The sequence below is a fragment of the Cupressus sempervirens genome, chromosome 9 (genome assembly GCF_028749045.1).
Source record: "Cupressus sempervirens isolate cs-2001-9-10 chromosome 9, ASM2874904v1, whole genome shotgun sequence".
Taxonomy (NCBI): Eukaryota; Viridiplantae; Streptophyta; class Pinopsida; order Cupressales; family Cupressaceae; genus Cupressus; species Cupressus sempervirens.
Window position 1 is genome coordinate 189,104,748 of NC_143126.1, and position 9,566 is coordinate 189,114,313.

The 9,566-nt window shown below is 37.0% G+C and overlaps 1 protein-coding gene across 1 annotated transcript; it reads right to left on the minus strand.

Annotated features, from left to right (window-relative positions):
• Positions 1 to 791: 791 nt before the first annotated feature.
• On the minus strand, positions 792 to 8,367 carry LOC149538110 (serine/threonine-protein kinase D6PKL2-like). The gene is made up of 2 exons (XM_089799482.1): positions 7,167 to 8,367; positions 792 to 2,011 (listed from the first exon to the last, which is right to left on the minus strand). Exons 1-2 carry the CDS (start codon positions 7,841 to 7,843, stop codon positions 1,138 to 1,140), a joined length of 1,551 nt encoding a protein of 516 aa, XP_089655608.1. The 5' UTR covers positions 7,844 to 8,367; the 3' UTR covers positions 792 to 1,137.
• Positions 8,368 to 9,566: the final 1,199 nt, after the last annotated feature.

Below are 9,566 nucleotides of genomic sequence, written 5' to 3' on the forward strand. Positions count from 1 at the left end.
CTTGTAAGTTTTTTTTAAAAATTCACCCATTGGAGCAAACAAATATCAACAAAAGCATCCACAAGGATGCTATAGTATTGTGTCATTTGACAAGAACTAATAACAATTGGAAGACTAAAAGTCATAGCTTAGAATCCACCTTTTACACAAATACAACCCATGGAAGACCAAGAGTCTCAACTTAAAATTCCACAAAGATGTCCCTCTAGAGAATTGAACCACGATGTCCACAATGAGTACTCATTGATTCAACAAACTAAGCTACCCCCTCAACTACATTAGAATAGTTACTATTATTTCTAAATATATTTCTAATATAACAATATTATTAACTTATATCTATAATAATTCCAGAAGTACGACCAATTTTTTACTAATGGATTGTGGAAAACAAATGACACTCATCTATAATAATTTTACCAAAAAATTTATATATATATATATATATATATTTCCTTTAATCTATAAAATTTATCAAGCGTGACCTAGAATATTCTATAGAATCGTACAATTATTTTTAAAAACATTCTTAATCATTTTTCTTGTACTGTTTAATTTACTCATTAAATCCAAAAAAAAATTGCAACCGTAAATCAAAAATAATCTCCTACGTAGAAATAATGGTGACCGATGCACGTTAAATTTCTAGACTGTTAGAAACGACGTCTGTCATAGTTGGCTCAACAAGCTTTTGTCCCAAAACTTGATGTATGCTATATCTAACGCAAACAAACGGGCAAATGGACAAATACTGGAAGATGAATTCCTTGAAGTCTCATTTGTGCCATGTATGAAGAAATCCGTAAACTATATAAGCTTCCACAAATACAAAATGCTTACAAAAACGACTGTTCGAGTGATTTGAATGGCAGATACAAATATGAAACTGTCCAGCCAACCAGTAAGAGCCATAATCTCATCCTCGATGCAATATATGATACACTTGCTATGATAGCAAACCAAGATGCCCAGTTTAGAAAACGGGAAAATCATCATACAAATTGACTGACTACTTAAAAAACTAACTTGCATTACAACTTGTCAAACAATAAGCCATCTAAAAGTGTTCTAAGGAAATAGCCATTTTCCAGAGTGTAAAATTGCAGCTAAACTTAAATTCTAAGCATTGTGAAGGTACTAGAATGAATCAAAACCAGGATTACTACCCGAAGAAACGGCATTTGAATCTGCAACTTTCTTTTCATCTGGTGGAGCAGGCTGCGTTGCTTTGCTCGAATAGGAGTCAATGTCAACGTATTTAGGGATTTCTGGTGGAGTAGTACTACGTATAAGGGCCCAGTTCACACCTTCAAAGAATGGATGCTGTTTGATTTCAGTAGCCCCTCTTTTAGATCCCAATCTGTGTTGTGGTTCTTTCACAAGAAGGCCCTTGATCAAGTCCTTCGCCACAGAACTAATGACTGGCATCTCTGGAAACTTAAGCGGCTGTCCTGCTACATTGGACAATGTGGCATGGTTACCTGCCCCTTTAAAGGGGGTCTTCCCATGATGCATTTCGTATAAAAATATCCCAAATGTCCACCAGTCAACAGCGCTTCCATGGCCTTCCCCTTTGATGATTTCAGGAGCTAAGTATTCATGAGTACCCACAAATGACATTGACCGAGCACTAGTGGGTTCTGCAATCAGTTCTGGAAGTGAAGTCATCTGCCTTATTATTTCGCTATTTGATTTTCGGGTTCTCTTGAATCTCTGGGTGAAGAGATTCGGCCCAAAGCATGAAGGCTGTATGCATGCAGGAATCACACATGATGGCTCAATACATGCAGGCCTGACGCACAATGTGGGAATGCTGCATGATGTACCAAGATCAATTGGCACTGGCTTCACAAGGGTTGGACTGACAACACACCTCAATGACAAATCGAAATCTGAAAGCATAATATGTCCGTCCTCTCTGACAAGAACATTTTCTGGCTTTAAATCTCTATAAACAACTCCCATCATATGCAGATACTCAAGAGCGAGAAGTACTTCTGATGCATAAAACCTGCAAATTAAAGTAAACAACATATGCTTAGGAGGGGAAAAATCGATCAACAGGAGAACAATCAAAGTAAAACAGTCAGCGTGTATAAATTCTGGGCTATGCAAATTGACTTTTCGTTGAAAAGCATAAGGGATATTGTAATTTATCGGGAATAAGAACAGGGAAGTTTGGATAAGATTAAGAAAAATAAAAACTCAAACGATGCAGCTTGTGACAACATAACTCTGTTCAAGATATCTAATGGTCTGTCTCTATATTATTGTGTTTAGCAGCAACGTAGGGCCTTCTTGGTATTTCACAGAAGGAGATAAAAAATAACCATTATCTGCTGGCCTAACATCCAATTGAGTTGCATGAATGCTTTTGTTTATGCGTGGTTTCTAAGGTCTTCATGAGATATTTGGGCAGGAAACAATGACTCCTTGCAAAAATGTATTTCATTTGGCATGCAATCAATCATTAGGCCATTTAGTCTAGTTTAGTGTCAAATTTCAATTTATATCCACCTTGGCAGTGCTATTCGTTAATTGTTCAATCAACATTTCACCTGATTGCAAATTACAATGTACTGCATATCTTACAGGCTGCTAGGACAAGCAACCTGGGTTTGCCAGATTCTTGGCAGCCTTTGGCCTACATATTCATCGAACTGTACTTTAATTAAACCAGTATTGTATGGGGTAGACCCCAAGGGTCTTGACTAGGCTGCCCTGGCTTGTCCATATGAAAGGATGATAATGATGATAAGTTGAGGAGCTTTATCAAATTCTGGACATATATGCTGACTCTCAAAAAGTTGAACCCCCGTTATTATCGCTATTCATTTTGGTGTCGTGTCAAGCTTTGCCATTATCACTCATAAACAAAGCAGCAGAAATCAGTATAAATCGCAACTCATCGCAAACTAGAAGCAGAGGCAATATTGTCCAGATTAGATCGCGATAGATTCAAATAAATTTACTGGCACAATTTTTGAGATGCAATTAAATTAGGGGCCAGGTCATTTTTTCATGTTCTGTTTATAATTATTGTTTTCAAATTTTCCCTAAACTCCATTTTTGGATTTTCTCGTAGAATAGGTACATGTAAATATTCCAACTTGTATTCGAAAAAATCAGGCATAATTTTCGGAAAATGGTTAAAGGGAATGTTAAGTTCTCTTACAGCTCCTACGGTCTCAAACCCCACACTTCTCGAAGGATTTAGAGCTTGATATGATTTCACTCGATTGAGAGCATGTAGTGGTTCGCTCTAGTTTTGAAAAATATTTTGTCTAGGTTTTTGCCAAATATCCTCTCTGACCACTACGCATTGAAATGCCTTAAGCTCGAAGGGATTTCTAGGCTTAATATGTTTCAGGTGAAAGATTGAGACTGTTTGGATGAGATTGAGATCTTGTCGACTCTGTCCAAGCTACTGCACACCTTCAATCTGATATTGATGAATGGAAGTATTCGCTAGTTGAAAGTGTGAATTTTCATATAATCCATGTTAGAAGCTTGTCTCGGAAAAAAAATATCTTGACGCAAAAGCTTAAGAAAGAGTTATATACAAAATCTTGAGCAACATGATTAGTTTTGAAGCTATTTTAGAAGTAATAAAGATTAGAGATGATATCCAAGATTCCTAGTCTTACTTCCCAATTTAAGCCTTCACTCTTAAGAAGGATTTTTGTATTTCTCCGTTTTCAAATTTCAAGTTCAATTCACCATTTTTTAAATCATGTATGAATATTTATATAGTTTTAAGTTCTATTGATCTATTTCAATTTCGGGATATCTTTTTCTTAGAACTTTCAGTTGTGGATTAACATATTTTCTTCTTCTTTCCTTCTAAAATTTAAATTGAATGCACTGATACTGGTGTGGAAGCAGGCAATATGTTCCTCGTATTTTTTTAAACACTACAAGAAAAATTGAAAGCATAAAAATTGTGGGGTAAGGCAAGGTGGAGGGACGAAACAAAATCCTTTAATCAGGAGACAACTAGGACTTGCATTAGGAATTAGATGGATTATTACAACTTTCTCTGTGTATGGTCTAGAGTACTAATTTAGTCAGACAAATTATTAATTATGATTTTCACCGAAACAGGTTCAAATTGAAGGGCTCTTCTTTGATTGATTTGATGTTTGAGTCCCTCAATGACAGGCTTATGAGTTCTCGTGACTCTCGATCCATTTGGAAGGATTAGAAACTCGCTAAGCATCTGACCTTGTCCTTAACAATCATTATATAAGGGAAACACTAGAGGACAAACTTTTGGGACAATTTGGTGGAATCCTTGCTTGGTATCCTACAAAAGCTTAGGCTCGCAAAGGCCGCGAAGTGATAGTGATATCTATTTAATTTGATAATGGACAAGTTAAAAAGAAATGAAATCTAGGAACAGACTCCGAAACCTGCTAACGCTACTTTCACTTTAATTAGGATCCTAACATGGAATGATACAAATTGGGCGCAAATTCCATCGGCTTTCGATACAACTTTTATTTAAAAATTTATCTATGGTACCTCTCGATCTCTATAGTCCGGCCGAACAAGAAATGTAAGGGAAACCGACTCCTGATCATAGGATCTCAAATTCATATTTCGTCTATATTTGTTTGACGCCTAAAAGGTCTTGCCTTAAATTGTTGTTACGCCTGATCAAACTATTTGTTCCGAGCTCAACATATTAGCCTAATATGTCTAGAGCTGCATCATTTCTACGATTATTCAGATTTCAGTTCCGATCGAAGAGTATCTGAAAATATTAAAAAATAGTTTAATAAAACAATAGTCTTGACGTCAACTCTCGAGATAATCAAGTATCGATGTTTTTCTGCCAACAATTGTTGAAGCACATCCTCTTTAATTGTATATATGGTAGGTATGCATGGAACAAAATGTGATGGGTGGGAGCTTGTTATGAATAGAAATATGTCTCGGCAAGATGTAAGGCGTGGGTAAGAGAAAAATAACAAAAGCCAAAAACTCAAGATTGTTAGCTACAGGAATTACCAAAAACGCTGCAAAATCGAGGAGCCTCGGAAAATGAGAAAGTACCCATCTCATCCTAATATTCTACTTGAACCTGCATAAACATAGAGCGCAGTTTAACCATTAGGGCTAGGCCAAATCTTACAATATGTAATGGAATCTTGTGCAAAATAGAAGCAATGGGAGTGATGGACTCCATCGTCCTAAGAGAACATAAAGAAGTTGAAGCTGGAAAATGATGTTGACTTGTATTATTAAATCCAGTAACATGAGCTTAGTCAGACTGAAGAGAATGCGTAGTGGCCAACAACGACCTTATGAAATTATGTATTGATGCTGCAAATGGACAAGTAATGATAGTGTTAGAGAGGACAGTAGGACTGCTGGTAGCTCGGATGAGCCACCTGGCCGGCTTTGGGTTGAACGGGTAGGCCCAAAATGTGATTTAGGTTCCCCTGATGACAGGAGGTCAAGTTCCTATGAATGATCAGCCTTTTCTTTGATCATGATACCCAACACTAGTTTTCGAGGCAACTTGATTGATAATTGATTAGATAAATTGATTTCATGTGAGTTAATATCTCCTGTGAAGTTGAAAAGTTCAAGAGACAGAACTTAGAAACTATTTGTTGTTACTCCAAATGTAGTTTCCTGTGTAATAAAGCAGGAGCCCACACAGGTCGCAATAACATGTTTGAACCTTTCATGCAGATATTTTTTTGTAAAACAAAGGACTAATAGAAAAATCTGAAGTTATCCCTCATAGTTCTCCTGCTGACTGTCAATGTTGTGTATCGCCTCAAATTTTATTTTGTAAACTGTTCCCAGTAAAAGGGCAAAAAGATCTAAAAAATAAAATAAAAGAACGAGGCCAGTGCTTCTATAGGGTTGAAGAAATAGAAGTTCTTCATCATTTTGACATGTTTCATATCCGAAGGACTGAAGATATGGGTGGCAGTCCTCCCTTTGAGACGAAAAGCAAATATTCTAAATAAATTAATGAAGAAATTTTCCATGCTGATGGATAATTTTGCTTTCCTTTTCTAAAAATTGGCTGGGACCCAGTGTGGCACTGAAATCTTAGCAGGAGACTTCAGTAGCAAGCCCGGTGCTTTGTATTAGCTTTACTACTGGTTTTTAATCTGTTGTGACTGCTATGGTGATACGGTATGTGTTTTGAAGAGTCCCTTGTAAGGGCTTGGTTGTAAATGGCATTAAAGCAAAATAAAAAAGTATTAAGACGTCTTATACATTCAAGGCTTTTTGCAAAACATAATATTTCGAGACCTTGAATATAAGACTTTTTTAAGATAAGGAAGAAAAAATGTACATGCATATTTCAATTAGAGTTTTTCTTCAACTTTTGTACCTGGCTGTCCTCTCAAGCACTAAAATCGTGTTCAGCTCAATTAATGAAAGGATATACTGCAGCAAAGTACCTGTTTCAAGATAAGAATACGTTTGCAAAGAAAGGGATCTACTGTTTTCACTTGCTAGTGCAAGACTTCGTTGAAATTTTGTAGAGTTTTCTTTACATTTTTTGCGTTTTTTTATAAATGCAGCTGCTGCATGAGCCAAAAAGCCCTATTTTTATATTCAAGGTTTTCTTCAAGATAAGAAAATAAAAACAACATCCTTCAACCTACGATACGCTGCTTAAATTTTTGCGAAGCCAACCTGTTTCTCTCAATAGTAGCAAGGTTGGCTTCCAAATTTTCTGAAGAAACAGAACGAATCCTATTTCAACTTAACAGTGTAGGGTTCCTTCCAACTAAGGATAAGAAGAGAAATTAATAAACACTGCCTCATAGACGCAAGCCTGCCTTTAAATATTGCAAACACGTATCCAGTTTCAAACTTTTGAACGGAAGAGATCTTTCCAACTTTTGAAACTATATCGATTTAACTTATAAATGCAAGATTTTGCTTTAAATGTTGCAGAATAATCCAGTTATAGAAATGCGGTTCTTCCTTCAAATTAGGAAAAGCGGCATAATGTTTCTGTTCCCGGAATGCAAGGTTTTGAAAACACAGAAAATCTTGTGAAGCTTGTGAAGTCCAGGAAACACTGAAGATAAAAGTTTATCGCTAGTAGATGTAGATTGCAAATATTTGTGGAATCTCTCTTAACAAGTATTGCAGGAGCTTCAAATCTCTAAAACAAGCATACTTACCGCACAGCAGATTCAGAAAAATACTTGGCAGCTTGGCGTTGCCGAAATGTATGAAGGTCCCCGCCGCTGCAATACTCCATAAGCAGGCACGAAAACTGTTCCGTCTCAAAATGCGAGTACAAAGTCGGCAGAAATGGATGATCTAAACAGCTCAAAATATCTCTCTCAGTCTTTGCCCGCATCATTTTCTTCCGGTTCACCAAGCTCCCTTTATCCATCACTTTCATTGCAAAATAACAACTTGTCGCCTTCAACTCTACCAAATAAACGCTACCAATGTCTCCCCTTCCCAGCCGTTTCAACAGCCTAAAGTTATTCAGGCCTAAGTCGCTCCCATTCTTCACTGCTTGTATCGCCTCCCATCGCACATCATTATTAGACTTGTGCGGCTTCTTCCATGGACGAGGACAAATACTATTGTTACTGCTACTGGTTTCGTCGCTGCTGCAGCTATTGTTACGGCAGCTTTTATCACTTTCGGTAGGCTTTGAAGCATAATCTGTGCTATTTATGTTAATGGCGCTGCTGAAGCTGTTGCTTAGGCTTGCTATGGTTGTGGAACTGCTATAGCTGGAGTTACTGGTATCAAAGCTCCCGCTGCTTGTGCTCAGGTTGGCTTCAATGGCAGCGCTGCCGCCATTGTTGATTTCTAAAGCCACGCCTACTGGACTCGTCATGATCGAAAGGTCAATCCATGCTCAAAATAAAACAGACAAAAATAGGATTGTGCAACGATAGAGCACCTCAGTGTACAGAAAAGCCAGACTCTTCACTCAAAAAATACACAAAAAAAGACGAAACAAAAAAAGTAAACAGAAAAGAAGCGGTGGATTAAAATCAGTTCTCGACTCAGAAAAGATGTCAAGGATCTCTGCCTAGTTTGTCTACATTGCATATGAAAAAAATTTAATTGTTTTGAAAATCATTCACACAAAAAGACTAACAAATAACAAAAAAATGTGAACACTCCCAGAATCGAACCGCAGACCTGTTCTTGCCAGAATGATGAAAAGACACTAAAAAAGAGGGGGAAATGGAGACGAGAATCGAACTACGACCTCCGCTTAAACAAATAAAAAATTAAAACAGAAACAGAAATTGAACTGAACCCTCTACCAGTCCAGTTCCTCGGGGAAAAGGAAAACGGACAAAATAGTGTCGACGAGAGTCGAACCCGTGACCACTTCGTTGCCCCCAACGTGAGGAAATAGAGCGGTCCTGATGCCCAGTATGAGGATCACGTAGAGAGAGAATATGGAGAGAGAAGATTCCGCTGGATTTAAATGTGTTTTGGGGTTCGCACGCTTCACATCTAACAATCTTTGACTGTTTAGAAAAGCGCGAGTCAAAACTGTCGCAGGAATCTGACGTGGCATGACGCATCATTTAATACGTTGGTATCGTTGCTGACGTGGTTGCCAGAGTGGACGCCGCTTCCATATTTCATGGGAAAAGGCAGCGTACGAATTGAGGTAACATTACTGTGAGCAAAGTTTTGAATTTTGAAAAAGAAGGTGAAATCGAGATTTGGGATTCTGTGCAGTTACACGCGGCATTTTGGAATATGCTTTGAAAATGCTTTTTGCACGCTTTATGAGGAAGGACACGTGTCGGGTACGAGGTGGACAAAGCCTTTGTACATCTTTATCTTCTTTCCTTGTTTGTGAAATTGTCATCTCTTTTTCACCTTGAAGTTGGGGAAACCACATTTTTCAACTTCCACAAACGAAGGGGACCGTTTTGATTTCAAGGACATTGAGGTCAATTTTTTTTGTCATGCCTACGCGGAGACTATAGTTTTTCATCAACTATTTTTGAATTTTATTTTATGTTATTCTATTGATTGTGTCCATTTTTCGTTGGCACTTTTTTCATTTTCTCTTAAGAAAATTTAAGTAAAATATAGTTGCGACATTTGGCAAAGGCTATGTTGAATCTTCAATTTTTTTCATTAAATGTTATGCTTGAAGGTGCCATAATCTAATAGGTTCAATTAATTAGTATTCCATTAGTAAATATTATAATTTATTGTCTTTTATTTAATTATTAGTAGTATATCATAATCATGGTTTTGACTATACTTTGTTCTTAGGTAGATAAGTTAAAATTTGAATTACCAACTAAATATAAAATATTTGCTATTAGTTCTTTAGGTTATTATTTAGATTTCAAATTTTTTTTTATCTTTCCTCTTATCGTATTTGCTCTCTTAGAGTTAAGTATGTTCTTCTTAAGAGAGTGGATGAAACTATTAGTACACCAGTTACTCTTCATCAATCGGGTGGCTCCTCTGGCTCTACATCCTATCGTATTGATGGGCTCTCCTTGTACAAGTGTGTCTTGTAGTCACTAGTACAAATGGCACTATGGATCATTAGCATCTTTGCTCTCTTAGAGGTA